We start from the raw sequence: 22,440 nt of genomic DNA on the forward strand, positions 1-22,440 counted from the left end.
ATAAGATAATTACGAGTGAGCCATAGTTACAGTGATGTTCTGAAATAATCACTTCGTTTGCTTCATTGTGTTTGCTCAAACTTCAACAGGACATTGTCATGTACCTGTCCTGTGGGCTGTTCATCTGCAACGTCATCTTAGACGTAAGCAGCTCTTCATGCGTGTTGCACGTGACGTGTATATTGTTTAAATTAGACTAACCGCAAAAGGGCGGTATTTCGAAGGGAGCGATGGAGAAACTCCAACAGCGCGGCGCGCTCTTTTTCATCGTGATCTGACCTTGGTGGCCCCCGAAAAATGCTAGCTGGGTCCTCGATTGTACCACGGATAACTGTAGTGGCGTTTTTTTTATTATTATTACTATCTATAGGCTACAAACGTTCTAAAAGGCATGCATGTGAAACGGCAAAACGCGTATATATAGATGGCGCACTGTTCGCGTTTATTTTTATCGCTGTATGCTGTAATATGCTCGCTTCATCAGAAGTACTGGAAAAGTACAATAATTTTTGTTACGTGCACTGCATGAATTTAATGGAATTGCTGAATAGACGTGTGCTGCAAAATTACTAAACTTTTTTTTCAAGCGCGATAAATAAAGTGCACACGTGTGCCCATGGCATGCCAACGATGCAAATGATTTTTGTCTTTTCTTTTTTCGTTTCTGCACTATAATTCATATGACATTGGCTTATGAAATAGCTCAACGTTCTTGAGTACACTTCGCTACACGCATAAATATACCTAGTATCTTACGAATGACGTAGAATTCTGAGCTCAGGTAGTCAGTGCGCATACCGTGAACACATCGTTTCCCTGTCTTTTTGGCGCACTGTAGACAAAGAAAGATGTTCATATTTGTTAGACAGGGAGGAAATTGTATCGAGTGATACGCCGTGATTCTTCACACTGCGTATACAGTAAATCGAGTTTTCTTATATATTAAAAAAAGAACTTCACCCGTTAATGCTCAAATACAGCTTCACATAAAATCAATTAACAACTTTGAGGCACCTATATGAATGAAATTGATTAAAATGAGGATAACACTGCGGCCGACAAGAAAAATGATTTCGTTTTAATTATGTATATCATTCATTAATGTCCAAGTCACTATTGCGTGACATCTTCAGGTAATAACTCGCGTGTAAAAGAAGCGTGGCAGCATGACAGGCTGTTCTTGCACCACGCAGCAGACAAAATATAATGGGGCACGCTGACGTCACTGCGGTCATCATGTCTGACTGCTCTAGCGCAACATAAGTACCTTCTGTGACGTCACATGACGTCATTTGCACTTCATGGTCGGCGGTTATTGCGTACTATCAGTGACAAATTTCTATAACTGTGCTGCTTAAATGATAGTGTATGAATCGTTGCTTGAGAACAACACCGTGCTTGAGAATGTGATGTATAGGCAGGCGCTTGCTGATTGGTGGTTGCGCACTCGTTTGCTTGCAATCTGATTGATATGGGGGGTTTAACGTCCCAAAACCACCATATGAATAGACGCCGTAGTGGAGGACTGCGGAAATTTCGACCGCCTGGGGTTCTTTAACGTGCACCCAACTCTGAGCACACGGGCCTACAACATTTCTGCCTCCGTTAAAAAGGCAGCTGCCGCAGACGGGATTCGATCCCCCGACCTGCGGGTCAGCAGCCAAGTACCTTAGGCACTAGACCACCGCGGCGGGGCGTGTATTAGCAATCTCAATCGTGCCCTGGTTTTCGTTTCAGTGCTTTGTCGTCCGGAGGCTGAGCTTGTACACTGCCAAAATGTCTCTGCCGGTGCTGGTTTCCGGATCAGCGCCCTCACAGCCTTCCGCGTCCAAAACTCACGAATAAAAGAAGCAGCGAAGCAAACATCGTGGTCAAGCTGAGGCAACACAACAGTGCATACGATAACGTCTTTTATCGCGATAGCAATTATATGGACACTCACGGCTGGATTTTGCCGCCGTCGTCGTCGTCGGCGTCACCGTCACTTCCTGTATATGTATAGATATTTTTAAACACAAGGGAGCAAAAGTACAGAAAAAGACACGACGTGCGGAATCGAACTTGGAATCTCTGTAGCGTGACTGCGAGGCGTTAAACACTGAGCCATAGAGCAGCAAGTATTTCAACGTTCAAATGCAAGCTACTTATATCTACCACTTACCAGTGATGACGGGAATTTCGGGGGTGGGGGGGGGCTATCGTGGTTTCAGCATAACCGGTAAGATGGCGCACTGAGCGCGCGTCGCCACATCGTCACGACGCAGTGGCGCGCGCTCTCATTTCCCACGCGTACATTGCATTGCGTAGAGGAGGGGATGGACGTAAAGCCCCTGGACGCTCACTCGCGCGCCCTTATCTCGCGGGGGGGGGGGGGGAGGATCGTACGTCTTGGCTAGCCTTTAGCTTTCACTGGAACGATTCTGTTGTAGTCACCGCGTGCACAAAGGTCACTGCAATCGTTGCACAGTCTCCGTTTGTGAAAAGAGCCCGCTTTTCAGACCCAACGAAGTAACACCTGAGACGCTTATTCACGTTCATTTGTACCTGCGAGTACGTTTCGTGCGTTAGTTGTGTGTGAGAAATGCGGGGCACGTTTAGATTTGCTTGCCCTTCTGTGCGCGACCTTCCAATTTGTTCTTATCGCGTACATTCCTTCGCGTTTGTGGCAAAGCTGTGACTTTTCTTAAGTACTGATATTTGTAATTTCGTGCCCAGGTGACGTAGATTGTGTAAAGCCACAATTGGAATGTTTCAGGATACGCGAAAATATAATCCATAGGGAAGCAAAAATATTTGGGATGATTTGGTGTCTTTTAGTGAAGTGTTACTTAATGTAATATATAGAGATACTTAATTGAATAGAAATAATTGATACAGACAAGAGTGCGCCTCTTTTACTTCTCAATACATGTCCGATTTCTTGCGACATGCAGGGAAGGGCGTTTCTGCTCCGCTCATTAGGACTAGAACTAGGATGTTGTCGGTGGACTTCATATATATAGCCTTGCGAAAATTGCAGGCAATAGCCCTATCCGGTCTCCTCTTTTTCGGATCATACAGAACCAATATCCACTATTGTCGTCGGCTATGGTTTGGTCAATTGTTGACTCTTTACCGGTAGCGAGTAGTGGTATTTACCCAATGTGGCACATACCAGTTTTATATGGACCGCGACTACATTAGACGCCGACATGCAGAGCCCATAAAGTCATAAGAGGCGACGAGTGGATGGCTCCGTGGTAGAGCGCTCACTCGAGTGACTTCCCGATGCTATGTGCGTGCTCTGGTATGAGTGGAGACCGGTAGCAGCGCTGCGCTATTCATCGATGCGCGTGCCAACGCAGCGGAAGGGGGCGCGCGCGTCAAGGAACTATTAAAGAGCCCTATTTGCAACCTAATATTTGATTGATATGTGGGGTTTAACGTCCCAAAACCATAATTTGATTATGAGAGACGCCGTAGTGGAGGACTCCGGAGGTTTTGACCACCTGGGGATCTTTAACGTGCACCCAAATCTGAGCACACGGGCCGACAACATTTCCGCCTCCATCGAAGATGCAGCCGCCGCAGCCGGGATTCGATACGGCGACCTGCGGGTCAGCAGCCGAGTACCTTAGCCACTAGACCACCGCGGTGTGGTAACAACCTAATATTTAAACCCTAACATACCCATTTATGAAACCCTATATAATAAAAGCGTTTACTCCTCTCCTCTTTCCCACACAGAGCAGTAGAATGAATGAAGACAAGAGCAGAGGCGAAGGCCCGCTAAGTGGCTGTGTGCGCAACTTTGAACGTCTACAGTGATGAAGAAAGAGCTCTTTACAGAATTTGCAGTCTAACCATTGCTGCTTCGCACACTACTCGGGGTCCTCATAACGGGGATATGTGCGTGATTTTTTAATTTTTCTATGCTTTAGCGGTGATTTATTTAGTGGCCCCTCCAGCTCCATTAGCGCCAAAGTCGCCGAGTTGTGAGCGTGGTATTATCAGCAGTACAATTGGGTAGAGGTGAACTTAAGCTTTTGTGCTGATGCTGACTTATTTACATTACAGTGACGTTGCCATCGTTAAACGGGGCACTGATGTCGATGTACGTCAGGTCAATAAAATAATTTAATGACGTTAGGCAACACGTTGTTTTAAATTGAAGTTTGCACGATAGATTAGTACTGATTTAATTTTAGATATTTCGTTTGTCAGACCGGATGAGCCACGAGACTCTTTGAATGGTAGCCGCGCATTTCTGGCAGAAGCACTGACGGACAAATTGTTGCAACAAAATAAAAACAATACAGCAAATAAAAGATCAAATAAGCACAATTCGGTAAAATGTTACTGAAATAAAATTGTAAAACTACTGCTAGATACGTGCAGCCGTAATACATACGACACACACGTTCGCGACACCTAGCGGTGGTTGGACGCTTAATTTGCATTCTATTGCCATGACATTTGGTTCAGGTATACCTTTCTATAAACTGTGAGTGGTAGCTAGTGTAATAGAGAACGTGGTATGGTAGCAGGTTTGATTCCCTGCCACAAGGGCCCTATTTTAAAGAAGGCGAAATGTGTTTCAACAACTCAATTGAACGCAGGTGCATGCACATAATATAAAAGGAAGAAGCAGATAAAAAGGGGTCGATTACTTCCAGAGCCACTATACTGCGGTGCTGATGCTACTTATTTTGTTACGGGATATACGAAAATGGCTTTCGTTTTGTTTGAAATATTCATGCTTAAGAAACTTCGTGTAAGCATCCGCGGTAGCGTGGCCGAGTGGTCTATAGCGCGCTGGTTTAAGACACCAGTGGGTTTGAATCCCACCGCTACGAAAAAATTTTCCCCTGCGGCGTTTTTTTTTTTATTTAGGCGAATGCCTTGGATGTCTCACCAAACGCCGAGATAGGCTGTCGGAGGTGTTGGCGTCAACACGAGTTGTCTAAAAAATGATGATGGTGGTGATGATGATGATGATGATTTTATTGTATCACCAGATAAGGATGCCCCCTGCTTCCCGTCCCCGACATATATAGGTGACGGCGGCTGGCACCTCCGCGATAAGAAGCAGCCGAAGAGGTTCTGACTGCTCGCGTCTTCTTTTGCCAGGCGGATGCTTTGTTGCTGTGCGGGGTTCTCGCGTCGCAGTAGGGCTTCCCAGGCCTCTCTACAATTCATATTTGATATAGCACCTGGGAATTATCACACTCCCATATTATGTGGTCGAAGGTCCCTCTCTCCCCACAGTGCTTACATCTATCCTTTTGCCTATCGTCTTTGTGAACATGATATGCCCAGACAGGGTTCGCGAAATTTCCAGCTTTCAAGAACCGCCATGTGACTGCCTACCTATATTGTCATTCGTTCAATGACGTCACAGATAACCGAGATTCGGGACGTCATGTGATGACGTGCCGCACCGTTGCTTGGGTCCAGAGGAGGCGTGATCACTGATGCAGCGCAAAAACCAGATAGGCTGAAAAATATTCCAATGCTTCTGATCTCGGAGGAAATGCAAGACCATGCACCTTAGGTGCAGAACACTTTCAGAAGAACGGTGGTGGTGGAGAGTCTATAGATATAGTCATAAGGAAACGCAGAATGTGGCTTTCTCTTCCGAGTCATTCTTAGGAGAATGCACAAGTTGTGAGTTTTTCTTTCATGCTATATCATCGTGCGGTTTGTATAGCGCTCACCTTCTCACTGCAGAATGACCGATGCGAAGCTCACCTTGTTAGCTCTGTAGAAGCTCTTGACAATGCTCTCGACAGACCACGTCAAGATAACTTAGCGAGTATCTTTACGGCACACGCTTTTTACCTCTGCTCCTCTTGGCATTAGCTCGGCGGGCCTTTAACTTTTGTTGCGTACATTTTCATTAACGTAGAACAGCCTTAATAAACTGCTCTTCTGTTTCACTCACCGTGCCGTTGGCCCACGGGAACGCCAAGGCCAGAATGAAGAGGCCAATGAAGGGGCCGGACGTACTGCTGTGAACCACCATGATGAGCTTTCGGTTAGGGAAACAAATGAAAAAGAAAAAAAAAAACGTCTACTCAAAACTAAGTTACTGACGGACGTGAAACGACAAACGTGAATTTTCGTATCGAAGACTCGACAATGATATTAATGCTAGTACAATTCCCGCACAATGTATATAGGTTATTTGATATTGTGTATATACAGGCTATAGCCCCACCTCCACATGTAACTCTTCTGAGACTTGCAGTTCATCAAAGCGAAAGCATCGGTCATATTTGGCTGTTTGTATTGGAACCGTGAAGAGCGTGAAAACGGAGACGCGATATTCTTCACGGCAAAAACCTTTTGCGCCCTCGCAGTTCCCGCTTCTTGCACTCTGAATCTATGTTGCTTGCATGTTAAGCGCGTTGTACATTCTAAAGGATTATACTGCACCATTGCGGTGCGTTCGCAACGTGTGAGCATATAGTAATGATTCAGTGCCGTTTGGCTAAGACAAACAGAGAATGCTGTGCGCAAAAGCTCAGTTTGTACCCTGACGAACGCAGCAACATGAATTATTCAACATGAATTTCTCTTTTTTTGAATGAGAAGCACCTTATAGTGGAGTTCAATCCAGCGCGCGTGACCTCCTATACTGCGCATGTGCAACAGCCGGCCAATGCAGTGCCAGAACACGCTCACGCGCAAGCGCATTGCGGTCTGTGTTAGGTTCTGGGTAGAGACGTTGTGACCTTTTCCCCTTACACTCTCTCAGCAGTCATGTGATGGCGTCGGGGAACGAGATTCTGCTGTAGCGCGATGAAACCACGTGCTTCCGCATGGCGTGCTCCAACAAAAGTTCGAGACGTGGTTCGCGATGAGTAACAGCAACATAAACTACAGTGAACTCGTGGTAAGCCTCCGCTTGCAAGGACGCGTTAACATCGGGCAAGGTGCCCGTGATGTAAGAATTCAAGCGTTACCTCGCATGCTATACTTATGGTTTTCTTTAGTAAGAGATGGTGTAACTGTTTTTTTTAAAAAGTCAAGTTACTGAAAGTTTCAACGTCCCATATTTTACTTAATTGATTTCCAGGTGATTTCAAATAATATGATCGCAAGTAACTTTAGCGCCTGAGAAAATATTGTTCGGGCTATTTCGTGATTTATCTTATTGCTCCTGGAGAGATAAAAAATTTAAATGAATTAATTAATCACCGAAAGAGACATTACAAGCAGTATTGTTATGGATTCCTGCAATGTTCCCACTACTACTACTACTGCTGCTGCTACTACTACTACTACTACTACTACTACTTAAACATAAATAATAGTGCCAACTCTTTGCATAGCAAATAGCTTCGAGCTCAAACTTACCCGTACGGCGGAACTTATGTAGGGCACAGCTACAGCCAGTCCAGTCATCAGGGCACCGAATACAAACGCTGCGAACATAACAGAGGCCACAAAACACGTTATCGGGCCCGTCTGCTCCCGTCACATGTTTATTAACCCCGTCGTATTTACGAATATTGAATTCACGTGGAACCAGTTCTGATAGTATACTGTCTCTAAGTTGTCGAACAGACGAGGACGAAGAAAAAAAAAGAAAAAAAGGGGCAGGCACTGCGTTTTCTTTCTTCTTCGTTCTCGTGCGTTGCGCTGTTTCAAACCAAATGTTGATTTGAATTGGCAAACGAACGTTTCGCCCGTTTTGGTTGCACTTTCACCCCAGTGCAAGAACACCCCTGTGCCTGCGCTAGTTCGTTGATCGACGACGATATTACTGATATGTAAAGCGCACTACCGCTACCAATGTACTCGTTAATTAATGACTATGTTTTCCACAAAATAGCGCCAGTAAAGCGAAAATGTTACCTTCAGCAGTATATATGCATGCAACGCATGCATATATACCACCTTCCCTCTTCCGTTGTATCAATAACAGACCCTTTGTTATTCAAGACCGCAATTTCTCAGCAATGCTTGTAACTATACGCAGTTTCCATTATCTATCTTTGTCTTGTATGTGCTTGAATTCTTATACATATTTAGTTGACTTCTGTTGCCTTCCTGATTTGCGCATCTGATACTTGTTTCTTTATTTTGTCTTTTTTTCTTGTGTGTTATATATGTTGTACCCACCCCCTCTGTAATGCCCTACGGGCCCTGAGGGTATTCTAATAAATAAATAAATAAACGCCGCCAGGTGGACAATATTTGTAATATAACTACAGCGATTACGCTGCACGCGAGGGAATGATACTTATACAGGACGAAGTGAGGACTCCAATCATGCACCAGTCAGCCCTGTCGAGCACAACGTCGATTAGCGTTTGCTCGAAGCGTTCGGCAATTAGCTTCCACAGACGATCATCGTCTAAGGTTTGCGCACAATGTTTTGCCTCGATTACGTTGTTCCGGGTGAAGCACTCACCGATTACCTTGATGGTTATGCTCGAACACCCGTCATTCATGACAATGAACGGTGAGAGGATGTCCAGGAAGGCAGACGCCGCTAAGGAATTGATGGCCGACGAAACCGTACTGAAAAATCGTGATGGATGTCGGTGGTGCTTCGTTGCGAAGTCAGAGTGCTCATGCAGTGCAAGAATTTGAAAGCACACAAGCGGATACAAGGACGACAGAAAAACAAATTAACAGACAACTTAATCAATGAACAGAGTCTGAACAAAGTCTTTGTTGCATGTTGGGTCTTAAAAGGAGCGGCTGACAAAAAAAAAAAAATCACCTTGTCGATACATTGGCTTCAGTGACATTACCTTGTAAATAACTTCATCATCTCGAGCCTAAATGCCACGCTGAACTCCCTTCTTGTGTGTATTTAATGAAATGCATATGTGTTATTCTGTTACAATAGGGTAGTAGTCAATGTTTGCAGACAGTGGATGCCGGGGCCAACATAGACAGTAGCCAACATATTAGCCAGTGTTGAAAATACAATAAACACGCAACTATAGGTCGTATAATGTGGCCGAAGGGGGCTTATTTTGTCTCGACATGAGCTGATAGTCAAAATTATAATTTAGTTTTTTCACAGAGTTCAGCTCACTAGTTGAAGATGCCCATGATTTAGGACAGTGTATCGGCGGTACTTTGTCTGGAACAATGAAACACATAAATACCTGAGCGTGGCACTAACAACTCCGGCGAGGAAAATGCCCGTCATACCCGGGAATGCCGATAACCTCTGGTTGATGTAGTAAGGAATGATCTGAAATAGCAGAAAACTTATGTCCACGTCTACCACCTTTATTTCCCGTGTTGATCGATATTTTTTTGTAAAAGAAAGGCGCTACGTAGATAAGCCTATTTGCCATACTTGCGCACGCCAAAGAGAAGCGACTAGCTCAATATTTAACGGTGGCTATGGAAGTGAAATAACAGTGCCTATATACTGTCGCATTTCGCAGCCTAAACGGTGTTTGAAATATAATCAATATGCTTGTGGTTGTAGGTATGACAGGATTTTCGTGGTTGAGTTGAACTAACCAATCTTTTCTTTATAATCAATCTTTTCTTTATAAGTTGTCGTGTCAACTTTCTTCCAATCTAGACAACGATAGCTATCGAAAATTTGTAATGGAGCTCCAACCGAATATTTGGACACAATGTCGGATATAATTGAACGCAACTTTATTTGGTCATGCTAAAAGCGAGGGGGAAAAGCCCGACTCAGTTCCGCTATTATTGAGTAATTCCGAATGATTATCGCTAATACAGTATCACAACTATCTACCAAAAATGACCCGAACAAAAAGCAATAAGTCATACCTACCTGTTCTATGTTCTTGATAGCTCCAGACAAAAGTGGATCACAATCTCGGTACCAGTACACAAGTGCCATAGCGACGCCGGACAGCAAAGCCGTAGAGATGACTAGAAGAGCGCTGCCCAGGAACGCAGTCCTATCCAGAGAGGTGTGGACAAATACATCCAAGAGTAATCAAACCGCTCTCATTGAGACAAAATTTACACTGTCAGAAAATGTCGAGGCCCTGACGTCTCCAGACCGATTTCTAATCCGTAGGCGTTCAATCTCACTACCCACAATAGTGTCTCCTAAATGTTTAACCATCGTAATCACTTGTGTTCGTGAAAGTGATTTTGTGAGTTCCTACTTGAATAAGATGCCTCGTTCATTTTATTTTTAGCCTGGGGTTTTACGTGGCGAAAGCCCGGCGTGATTACGAGGTGCACTGTGTGGTGTGCGACACTGGGTTAATTTTAATCAGCTGACGTTCTTTCTAAGTACACTGATGTTTTTCCCTCCATCGACATGTGACGCCGTGGACGACAGCCGTGTTAGGCCGCTAGGTTAGCAGCAGAATATTTTAGCCGCCCATTTACCATGGCGGTCCGCCCAACAGGTTACTGATGCGAGAACACAAATATATGTTAATGTTTATCAGGTATGAGGTGTATGGACACTTCATTCATTCATTTCGAAGCCCACATTGTTGTTGTTCTGTTGCTACCTATTAATTTTCAGATCATAATGAACCTTACATTGTTTTGTACGAGCTTACTTGGCGTACCTCTGAGCTTCCCTGAGTGACTTTGCCGATGCATATCGCTGCACCACCATCTGGTCCATGCCCATGCGATAGGCATGCCCCGCAAGTAGGCCCACAGCGCATGACCACACGTTCTCGTCCCTCGTGAAGTCCAGGTCAAACCTGCACAGAACTAGCAAGATTGTTAAACGGTCGGTTTCTCATTCACGCTGAGGTGGCAAGGGCGTTATAATGTGCAGTGGATGGCCCTCCATATTGGGAGTATCGCTTCCCACTGAAAGATCTACAAGTCCGGTGCGCGCGATAGTTGAAAAATTAGACGGTGCACTTACGAGAAATGTGCATTTAAGGTATAACCTTGCTGTCGATCTACAGCAGGAAACTTCATGGAAAGTGCATTAATACTTTAACTGAGTTGTGCGAAAAAATTGAAGTACAAAATGAAGGCACCTGGACACAGCACACGCTGTGTCCAAGTGTCTCAGTCAAGAGGAATTACAAACTCGCCCAGCAATCCGCGCTTCTCATGCATTAACACTGTTTTAATCACTCGGCGGAGAGGTCACCTGAAACGTTCGATAAGGACAAAAACACAACAAATAGTTGTTAGGGCTTGAGTGCACAGAACACAGACTGCAACAAGTAGGGCTTCATGTCGATGTCGCTGAAAGGGCGCAGCTGGCTGGAGGTCGCGTTGTGCCGGGAGTCGTACACGACGGTGCCCAAGATGGTCAGTGGGCAGATGAGGATGAGGATCCCCTGCACGCTGTCCGTCCACACAACTCCCCGCATGCCGCCCTGTGGAAGACACGGAAAACTGCACCATGAGTGCTTGATTCAGCTGCCAATTCTATTTTTTTTACACACCAAGATATAAGTCATGAATAGTGCGCAAGAAATATCTTAATGCGCTTGTACAATACCAGCCCGGGCAAGAGGCAATGAACATTTTATTTAAATGGCAAATTGAGGTTTCCATCGAGGTTCCCCACTGGTACAAGCGGCTTGCTTGGCCTGGTTTTATAGGTTGCTCGCTCCATGGCTTCCCAGCTGCTGCCGGATGAGTCGCCCTTCCCACGATCTTTGGAATTCGTTGCGTGAGATCAGGGGTGAGTTCCCCTCCTCTGGTCCTTGTCGGCAATTACAAATGCATTAAATGCATTTATGCCATGCATTGATCCGCAGTGTACGAGCAACCGCATTGGTCTCCGTTTTTCCAAACCACATCTCTCTTCTCCTTGGGCAAGGCAACTTCTTACTTAATTGGACAGACGCAAGTGGTCCCTTTAGAAATGCTCTAGGAACGCAATGAGCCCCCTAGATCCCTCTAGAAACTGTGTATACAAGCGATCCTTCTAGAAATGATCTACCAGAGGCAGTAACCACTGGAAAATAAAGTTTATTTCACTACAATAGAAATTTCAGCATTAATATAATGATTGGTGGTGCCCGGATAGCTTCGCACTTTGACATATATTCTGCTGTCGTAAATACTGTTATGCCTTTGCTATCTGCGTTTGGCGTCGGAATGAAATATATACTCATATTAAAGCATCAGCGAGCCTATAGAAATACATTTTAAAATATTCATTGAGAAGATTTCAAAGAAACACATATATCTTATAGATATATTCACAGCGAAGAAAAAAAATCTAGCGACTCAGAAGAAGGACACCTACCAGAGCAGTGTAAAGTGTTCCTGCAGCACCGATAGCCAGGGAACAGTACAGCAGCGGCATGTGAAAAACTGTGGATGATGCGAAAAGAGTCCATGTACAGTGGCCAGCGAAATTTCTTGCTTATGCACTACTCGTTTCTCACACTTTCATCTTCTTGGTTTACTTATTTTCATCTTTACAGCAGTCATGGTTGTTAGCTTCTTTTTTGTTCATTAGGCCAAATCTTTATTCAGATTTCATTTCATTTCATTTCATTTATTTACTCTCAAGGCAGTGGGCACTACAGAGTGGAGTGAGACAACAAATATTAATAAGAAGTAAAACAAACCAGCAGGATTAGAATAAGCTATAATGCACTTTCGAAAATGATTGATTTGAACGCGTTGGCGTCTGTGATTGAAGCGATCGATGCGGGAAGGTGGTTCCAGTCAGTACATGTTCTAGGGATGATAGAGTTAAAGTGCTGGTTCGTATGGCAGAAGGGAACCCCAACCTTGTATTGATGGTCATTGCGTGCTGATATGTAGGCTGGTGGAAGAAACAGTCAATCAGAGAGGGTTCTGTTAGTGTGATAGATCTTATGAAAGAGGCAGAGACGTGAATTTTTGCGTCGTATTGAGAGGTTATAGAAATTTAGTTGAGCCTTCATTAATGTGACACTTGATATGGCGCCTAAAAAACTAGCAGCGTCTAAACTCGGTTATGCCAGGATATAGGTAGCGTAAGATACCGACAGATGAACTAACCACGAACGAACGGACGAATGAACCAACGTTATGGACCACAGATGGACGAATGAACCACGGATGGACAGACAGATGAACGGATGAACCACAGACGGACGGACGGAATGTCGAACCATGGATGGATGGATGGACGAACGGACGGACTAGCGAGCGAGAGTCAATGATCTGACGAGAGTGAAGCGCCAGCCCGTTAGTGACACGCCACTCCACGAGCTTCCAGGCCTTCTCCGGTGCACCAGCTGTGCATGCGCCCTGTGACGTCACTGCTCCTCGCGCTTGCGCATAACCGCTCATTGTAAGTCACGCGAAATGGCTCAACCTTGGCCAGTGTAGCTTGCGCTACCAAAAAGGCTTGAAGAACGCATTCAGCGACTGGGCAGTCACTACCAGGCGGTAACAAGAGCGACCACTTCGTATCACAACTTACGCGTGTGCACAGGGAAAGAACCCTCCCCGTCCAATCATCTGCGGGCCACGCGAGGTGTATGGCACGCACCTTTACTAGGCTATACACGTGTCCGGCCAATCATGCAAGGTTTTGAAAGGTTATGAAAAAGGGAGGGCAAATCATGGTCATGCAGGTCATTGACCATATTGTCAGCCGATGAACCCTGGCGTTACATTTCAAGAGCTGTTTACTTTCCCCGCCTTCACTACCAGAAAGCCTAGAATCAAAGGCCGTCGTGATGCACACCACCGCTACATTTTCATTTTTGCTTCCGCAGGGAAGTTTAGCGTGTTTAGGACTCGACCAAATTGTTTATTTAGCGCGAAAGAACACCACAAGAAAAAAAGGCCGGACAAAGCGCTGTTCTTTGGATGCGCATGGGTGACCTAGTGTTGATGGTTGTGCGAACGGTGTGTACTACGCATGTCCTAGCGGTATCGGGTTTGTATAAATAGAGGATTGACGCCGCAATTATGTTAGTTGAGAGTAGCGCTTGCTGCAGTCTTCTTTCTTGTGGTGTCATTTTGCGCTAAAAAAACACAATGAATCTGCACCAACTAGCCGGCCAGGGCATTCTAGCGAACTAGACCGTTTCCGGGAACTGAAGGGGGTGGGAGGAGTCTGCGGTAAAATTGGGCTTTTCCTTACGGAGAATCTGGCGCACGCTCGTATAATCACAATGACAGTAATGGTTGCGAGACAACATAGATGGCTGCTGCACGAGCACCGTTCAATTATGACCACAATAGCCAATTGACTGATGTCAGTAACACAGTTATCTTAAAGGACTTCTAAGGCCTCGTGCAGGTAACTGGGTGGTCAAACATGTAAACAAACAAGTGGTCTTCCTGATGCTCATCTGAACTTGTTGAGTTGAGGACTCCTCACCAGCTGCTGTCAGACATGTTGTTACATGCGTAGGGTCATGATGGCAAACACCTTCTGGTTGAAATAATGTCCGTGTACTCACATGTGGATATTGCCACGGCTGCCGCAAATATGCCGACGGCGCCCTGGATTTCCTGAAAAGACAAAATATGTAAGAAAAAATGAAGTGTAAATTGAAGGGCTCATTCTCGTTGTTAGATAGAATATTATTGAGAACTAACAGACAAAGAAGGAAGAAGGAAGGAAAATAGGAGGAAAGGAACAGTAGGGAGGTTAATCAACCTATAGACAGCCGGTTTGCTACCCGGAGAGGGGATCGGGGAGATGAAAGATAGAGAGGAGAGAGGAAAGAGAGATAAACACAGCACACAGAGGTGGTGTCGTACCCAATGAAGTGATAACAGACAACGATGCCAAGAGAAGTATACGGGATGTTATTACAAGTAATTCTAATGTGAATATGAATAAAGAAAAGTGGACGAAAGGATAACTTGCCACAGGCGGGATTCAGACATTCGAGTTTCGTATAATGCGTGCGATGCTTTACCACTTAGCTGCGTCGAATTTCTTTCTGTATTTGCGTCCTCTACACTTAAAGTCACATGGTTACATTCATAAAACATGTCGGCCACGCTTTGGCCAACACAAAATAAAGTTTTTTTTCTACACAGATTAAGCCATCCAGCAAGAAAATCAACACAGGTGGGCCGGAGAGCGTGCGGTGAACTTCACTGAGCTGCGGTGGCGCTCATCCCTCCGTACACTTTATATGGTATATATGTACATTCAGAATAAATCCAGAAAGACTCGCTTGCTGGATTCCGTGCCGCCCGGTTGTGCCCTCGTGATATCCGACGTCAGTGTATAGCTCTGGCCGACTGGGCTCGCCCTACGTCATCTGACGCCGACGACCTTCGACGACAGTGTAGCTCTTACCGACTGGACTTGCTTTACGCTATCTACTGACGCGTACAAGAGCTCTGCAAGTGGTGCCCCGTCCTCGGACTCCTGTGACCGTGTTTCCATCTTTTCTATCTCTCCTATCCCCTCGATATGCCATCGCTCTCTGGCATACTGTTTCTTTCTCTCTACACCTTTATTACTATCCTTTTAATCCCTCCTCACCCCCATCCCTTGTGAGCTACTGTTGAGGTGTCGCTCCCTGAAGCGTACAGTTACGGGGCTCATTTTTCTCTTCCTTTCTCTCTTAAAACCACTCAGAATAAATATGTAAGATGTGGTTCAGAAACATCAAGCAACGAAGGCTGATGTTCGATCTAATCGGTGAGACATAGTAACAAGAAAGTGATCGAAGTATGGGGACACAGCAAAAAGTTTAACATAACACGAGGGCTACACAACACACACTTAGCACAACACGCGGCTCTCAACACGTAGCTCCTCGTGTTGCGTTCTTGCTGTGTCCCCATCATTCAAAAACTTTATTGGTACCATATCTAGCGAAATACTGCATTTTTACCTGTTTGGCTGCAGAAGATATGATGTAAATTATATGCTCTAAATCGTCCCCACATGCCGGAAGCTGCTCCGAGCGCATTCTCCTCGAGTCTGGGTGCAATGCGGTCATAATACTCGCATGGTAAACGCGTGTGCCAGTACCACTGACGGCATATATCCAGCCGGGGTTATGAAGTCAGCTTGAGTCATATACTAACTCATATATACCGCGCTTGATCGACCATGTATGTCAGCAACCAGAGGTATGATCTGCATGGCCGACGCCAGTGGAGGAGGAGGGGGGGGGTCTGTTGAATGCCTCCTCTCCTGAAATGTTTCAGTTTAGCTTGCGTATATATACACGCACACATAAAAACGCATGCACAAACATACATAAAGTATGGGTAAACCCTACCCCCCCCCCCCCTATTTAGTTCTTTTTTCGAAATTTCTTACGTACGTGGTACATCAATTTTTGCTATATTGAAGGTCTCCTGTATTCTACATCTTCACATGATTATGTCGCGTTGTTAGTTTTTTTTTATGATATGAAGTAAGCTCTTAGTACAGGCAGTACTTTGTCCGAAGCCTACGAAGTGTTGTTTCGATTGATCGAGCAATTTTAATTGGAATACATAATTCCATTCTCGGATGAACTTCATTGCAGACTGTTTGCGGATCAAGTTTTGTGTACAAATGGCCGCATAGTTTGTTCAATGAGCTCGGCGAATCGCTCGCCGCGAGAGGGAGCAGAGATGAATCATTCTCTTGATGCATGCGCCGCATGTGCCATTCGATCAACCGTGACATTTCCTATGTATACGATTTCGCAGTGACTTGGAATGCGGTGAAAAATTATATTGTGACGTACATCTTTCGCTACGTCACATGTCTTCAGGATTTTATATGGCAATGTGCTGTTTGTTTTTCCTATAAGCCGACATTTTTTATTGATAGTAGTGGTGCTTGATTTGATTTGTGGAGTTTAACGTCCCAAAACCACCATATGATTATGAGAGACGCCGTAGTGGAGGGCTCCGGAAATTTCGACCACCTGGGGTTCTTTAACGTGCACCCAAATCTGAGCACACGGGCCTACAACATTTCCGCCTCCATTGGAAATTCAGCCGCCGCAGCCGGGAATCGAACCCGCGACCAGCGGGTCAGCAGCCGAGTACCTTAGCCACTAGACCACCGCGGCGGGGTGATAGTAGTGGTGCTTGCGAGTTTCTTAGTTGCGCATAGAAAAGGTCCTGGTTGTCAACATACGAAGCGTAAAGTGAAAGTATAGCATAATGTTCTGCCGTTGTGGACGTCATGAGGTAGAAGTGCCCAAAATGTTTTCTTAAAAGTTATCACAAGCACTTGCTTATCCATAATGTAGCTTTCGTTAATCATTTATATGTAACACGGAAGTGAAATGAAATCAATTTATTGAAAATGGTGCGCAGTGAGCGCTGTAGTCTAGCTTTTCATTACCTTTCGCAGCCGTAGGCGCTTCGCAAGCTCGACGCATTGCATCAACCAGCAGCTTTAATTTAGACATTTCTATAATGGTAGAAAAGTTCTTAATGCTCTTTCAATAAAAAATAGAAAGTCAAGACCAGCAAAAAGTATCGATATTCTTTTTCACGGAGTCAAGCATCGTTCATTTTCAATTAATTTTTTTTTGCATGAATTCCCGAACGTCTTGCTGGTAAGTACATGGTCTAATCTAGAACTTGAGCTGAATAACTGCACGTTTCTGAGCACTTGGCCATGATAATTTGAGATATGTTGAAGCGGGAACAACGAGAACGAGACAATTTATGTTGTCCAAAAAACAAAAGACGTGCTAATCTTGACGCTCCTACATAACACGTTATGTTACGTATACAGTGCTTCCGCATTGAAATGCAACAATTTGGGGCTAAGCAATGCACACTATTTCATTTGGACCTTCTCGAGCACGTGTCATATTCGCATGGTTTCAAATAGAATGCTTTTGACATCAGAGCCAACATTACATTCGGTGGCAAGGGCCCGTATTCGCAGGAATGTCTTACGCTTAAAATGTTTGTAAAAGAATATTTCAGCCAATCACGATGTGGAACATATTACCACAAGGCAGTAGTGGGATTGGGGCATAAAGCGGTAGAGGGTCCCTGGCAAAAAGAGAAGACTACGAAGTGGATAGAGACTGGTTCCAGCCCGCCAGTGCGCCAGGCATTGTCATCGCGTGTAATCGTTGTAAATATCTGTAAATATACGTTTTATTGTAAGATTATTGGTGGAGGTGCTGGGTACGCCTACCTGGCTTTTCCGGCAAACCAACACGGAACTGCGGAGTGGTCGCCACCTTCATTTTTCTGCAATGGCTCAACAGGCCCACCCACAAGAGCAACAGCAGCCGCAGCTGCAGCCGCAGCTGCAGCAGCAGCAGCAGCAGCAGCAGCACCAGCACCAGCATCAGCAGCACCAGCACCAGCACCAGCAGCTGCCTCCTCTGATTCTCCTGCCTCCACGAGACCCCGGAACCTTCTCGGGCACAGGCAAGGACAAGGTGAATGTTGAAGATTGGGTCGCTTTGTACGAGCGCGTGAGCGAATACTATAGGTGGGACCCTACGTTGATGCTGGCCAACGTTGCATTTTACTTGCGGGATACGGCGCTCACCTGGTATGAGACGCATGAGTCGGAGTTGACCAGCTGGGACGTTTGCAAACTGAAGCTTCTCGAGTTATTCAGCAGGCCATTTGGGCGACAGCAGGCCGCGAGGAAAGACCTGGAATGTCGCGTGCAGACATCGACAGAATCGTATGTATCTTACATACAGGACGTATTGGGCCTCTGTCGAAAGGTGGACGAGAACATGAGCGAAACTGACAAAATCGCTCACATATTGAAGGGAATTGCCGATGACGCGTTCAATCTGTTGATCGTTAAAGATTGCGCCACCGTCGACGCGGTTGTGAAGGAGTGTCAGCGCTTCGAGCACGCCAAGAACCGTCGCATAACCCGCCAGTTTGCGCGTCTGCCTAATACTGCAGCCACTTCGACCTGTGAAGACAGCCCCAAGTTCACGCAAGCTACATTGTCCGAAAATGTCACCCGAATCGTTCGTCGCGAACTCGAAGCAATGGCTCCTGCAGCCATCGCCTCTGACGGTCCTCAAGACAACGCATCCACCGTCTCCCTCATCCAAGCCGTCGTTCGCCAAGAAATAGCAAATCTCGGCATCACACCTGTTTGCGCTGTTCGCACCACCGAGAGCTCGGCTTCTGTTAACCAGATTCCGGTGTACCCTTCACGCTACCCTTCCCGCTACCGGAACCCTGCTGAATGGAGAACGTCGGACGATAGACCAATCTGCTTTCACTGCTCTCGCGCCGGCCACATTGCACGCTACTGTCGCAATCGTTGGTCATCCAATTCATCTTGGAACACTGGGACATGGCGTCGCTTTGAAGGCAGTTCTCGCCGCTTTTCTACTCCGTACGATCCACAGCCTGCTCCTACTAACGTTCAGGGCCGAAGGTTCAGCCGGTCGCCATCACCCCAAGGCCGCCGATCTCTCTCGCCGATGATTTCTCGATCCAGGTCCCCTGCACGACCTGGGCCCTCAACCTCGGGAAACTAGACCATGCAGCTCCCGGAGGTGACGCTGCATTAACGACCCATTCTGCAAATCCTCTGTTGACGATTCCTACACGCCGCAATATTTTGGACCTTATGGTGGATGACGTTACCGTTACAGCCCTGATAGACACTGGTGCACAAGTTTCAGTCATGAGCGCTGCTCTCTGTACTAAACTGCGAAAATTGATCACGCCTCCTATTAAGTGTGCAGTAATGCTTGCCGATGGGAGCACATCTGCCGTTCTCGGCATGTGTACTTCTCGCGTATGTATTGCTGGGCGCCAGACCGTCGTATTGTTCACCGTGCTTGAGCAGTGCCCACATGACGTGATTCTTGGCCTCGACTTTCTCTCTGCGCACTCCGCCCTTATCGACTGCTCGACAGGTCTTCTTCAGTTGGAACTGCCTTTTGACGCCGCTGTTGCCCATGACGCTCAAAGTCGCCTTTGTGCCACCGAGTTCCTGCATCTTCCGCCGCAAGCCGCGACTTACGTGCAGCTCGTGTGTGATCCGCCTGTGCGCGATGGTGAATATGTCGTTTCACCTATTACCGACGTTGTGCTAAAGCACTCCATTGCTGTCCCGCACACCGTGGTGAGAGTATGCCACAATCAGACCCATTTGTCTCTTTTGAACTTTGGTTTCTCCACGCATGTGCTGCCTGCTGGTATTAAACTAGGCGTCATGTCGTCGCTGCAAGAGTGTGATATTTCTGAACTGTCGGCTCAGCAACCTACTCCGCATGTCAACTTGCTCACTGCGCCCAACCTGTCAAGCATTGACATTGCCAAAATGATAGCGCCAGATCTTTCGCCCTCCGAAGCACAAGACCTCCACCGTCTGTTGACATCCTATGCGGACATATTCGATCTTGACAACCGCCCTTTAGGCCAGACATCAGTTGTGACCCATCACATCAACACCGGCGATGCCAACCCAATTCATCGCCGCCCTTACCGCGTCTCCGCCGCCGAACGCTCTGTCATCCAGAAAGAGGTCGAGAAAATGCTCGCCAAAGGCGTCGTCGAACACTCATCTAGTCCGTGGGCATCCCCGGTAGTGCTTGTCAAGAAGAAGGACAACACATGGCGATTTTGTGTCGACTATAGACATCTCAACAAGGTCACTAAGAAGGACGTTTACCCTTTACCAAGAATAGATGACGCCCTTGACTGCCTTCATGGCGCAAAGTTTTTCTCGTCCATTGACCTTCGATCTGGTTATTGGCAGATCGCTGTTGACCCACGGGACCGAGAAAAAACAGCATTTGTAACTCCCGATGGGTTATATCAATTTAAAGTAATGCCGTTTGGGCTTTGTAATGCGCCGGCCACCTTTGAGCGCATGATGGACTCCCTTCTGCGCGGCTTCAAATGGTCCACTTGCTTATGCTACTTGGATGATATAATTGTTTTTTCACCGACGTTCGCAAGCCATCTAGAGCGACTGTCCAGTATTCTCCAAGTATTTCGCAACGCTGGTCTTCAGCTGAACTCTTCCAAATGCCGTTTCGGCCGTCGCGAAATAACTGTACTTGGTCACCTCGTTAACGCATCTGGGGTACAGCCCGATCCGGACAAAATTCGCGCATTGACTCAATTTCCCGTGCCCTCTTCTCATAAGGATGTCCGGAGCTTCCTTGGTTTGTGCTCCTATTTTCGCCGCTTCATCCGAAATTTCGCCGATATTGCGCGGCCTCTCACCGAGCTTCTTAAAAAAGACGTCCCATTTACTTGGAATTCGCCTCAGAGTGCTGCATTTTCGGCGCTCATTGCAGCCCTCGCGACTACGCCAATATTAGCCCACTTCGATCAGACTGCCCCGACAGAAGTTCGTACGGACGCGAGTCGCCACAGAATTGGTGCTGTTTTAGCTCAGCGTCAGCATGGACGTGACTGTGTCATCGCCTACGCCAGCCGCCTTTTATCCCCTGCCGAGAGGAACTATTCAATCACCGAAAGAGAGTGTCTTGCTCTTGTTTGGGCTGTCGCTAAATTTCGCCCGTACCTCTTCGGCCGCAGTTTTACTGTTGTAACTGATCACCATGCACTCTGCTGGCTTTCCTCGCTAAAGGATCCCACGGGACGTCTCGGTCGTTGGTCTCTACGCCTCCAAGAATACACCTTCTCGGTCGTGTATAAATCTGGTCACCTCCATCAAGACGCCGACTGCCTGTCACGGTATCCAGTGGATCCACCAGACGCCACAGAGAGAGCTACGGAGGCTTGCGTCTTATCAATATAAGACTTTCTTGATATCGCTTCTGAGCAACGCCGCGACCCGGATTTACTTCCCATCATAGAAAGTCTGAATTCCGCTACTCCACCCACTTCTCTGAACTTGTATTTCCTTCATGAAGGAGTTCTCTACCGCCACAACATGCGCCCTAACGGCCCTGACCGCCTTCTCGTCGTGCCTTCCCATTTGCGTGTAGATGTTTTCCGACAGCTTCACGATGAACCTGCCGCTGGTCACCTGGGAGTCACTCGCACTTATGATCGCGTCCGGCGCCGTTTTTTCTGGCCACGCCTATATCGCTCTGTGCAAAAGTATGTTGCCAGCTGCGACCTTTGTCAACGTCGAAAACGACCAACATCGCTTCCAGCTGGCCTTCTTAACCCTATTGAGATCCCTGCTGAACCATTCTACCGCGTAGGGCTCGACCTTCTCGGGCCATTTCCCACTTTTGCATCCGGGAACAAATGGGTTGCCGTGGCGACCGACTACGCGACACGTTATGCGATCACCCGCGCTCTTCCAACCAGCTGCGCTACCGATGTCGCCGACTTTCTGCTACATGACATCATATTGCATCACGGCGCTCCTCGACAGCTCGTTACTGACCAAGGCCGATACCTTTTATCTCGCGTCGTCCAGGATATCGTACGTTCCTGTTCCACGAACCACAAGTTCACAACGGCATACCATCCACAAACTAATGGACTTACAGAGCGCCTGAATCGCACTATCACGGACATGTTGTCAATGTATGTTTCTCCAGACCACCGTGACTGGGACGCAACGTTACCCTACGTCACCTTCGCTTACAACTCCTCCAGACATGACACCGCAGGCTATTCCCCGTTCTACCTTCTTTATGG

At 46.5% G+C, this 22,440-nt stretch overlaps 2 protein-coding genes across 3 annotated transcripts in view; one reads left to right on the forward strand and one right to left on the reverse strand.

Annotated features, from left to right (window-relative positions):
- LOC119159638 (uncharacterized) overlaps positions 1-1,890 on the forward strand; it is a 16,632-nt gene extending 14,742 nt beyond the window's left edge. The window contains exons 11-12 of the mRNA XM_075891426.1: positions 90-143; positions 1,738-1,890. Coding sequence (XP_075747541.1) covers positions 90-143; positions 1,738-1,845 — 162 coding nt within the window. The 3' untranslated portion in view covers positions 1,846-1,890. The remainder of the gene's footprint in view (positions 1-89; positions 144-1,737) is intronic.
- The window catches only part of LOC119159637 (sodium-coupled monocarboxylate transporter 2), a 60,994-nt gene that overhangs the window by 21,103 nt on the left and 17,451 nt on the right, over positions 1-22,440 (reverse strand). For both annotated transcript variants that reach the window (XM_075891425.1, XM_075891424.1), the window contains exons 4-12: positions 14,346-14,397; positions 12,182-12,249; positions 11,137-11,300; positions 10,524-10,664; positions 9,764-9,893; positions 9,111-9,199; positions 8,402-8,511; positions 7,342-7,409; positions 5,924-6,010 (exon numbers count right to left, since the gene is read on the reverse strand). In XM_075891425.1, coding sequence (XP_075747540.1) covers positions 5,924-6,010; positions 7,342-7,409; positions 8,402-8,511; positions 9,111-9,199; positions 9,764-9,893; positions 10,524-10,664; positions 11,137-11,300; positions 12,182-12,249; positions 14,346-14,397 — 909 coding nt within the window. The remainder of the gene's footprint in view (positions 1-5,923; positions 6,011-7,341; positions 7,410-8,401; positions 8,512-9,110; positions 9,200-9,763; positions 9,894-10,523; positions 10,665-11,136; positions 11,301-12,181; positions 12,250-14,345; positions 14,398-22,440) is intronic.

Source organism: Rhipicephalus microplus, chromosome 1, assembly GCF_043290135.1.
Source record: "Rhipicephalus microplus isolate Deutch F79 chromosome 1, USDA_Rmic, whole genome shotgun sequence".
NCBI classification, from domain to species: domain Eukaryota; kingdom Metazoa; phylum Arthropoda; class Arachnida; order Ixodida; family Ixodidae; genus Rhipicephalus; species Rhipicephalus microplus.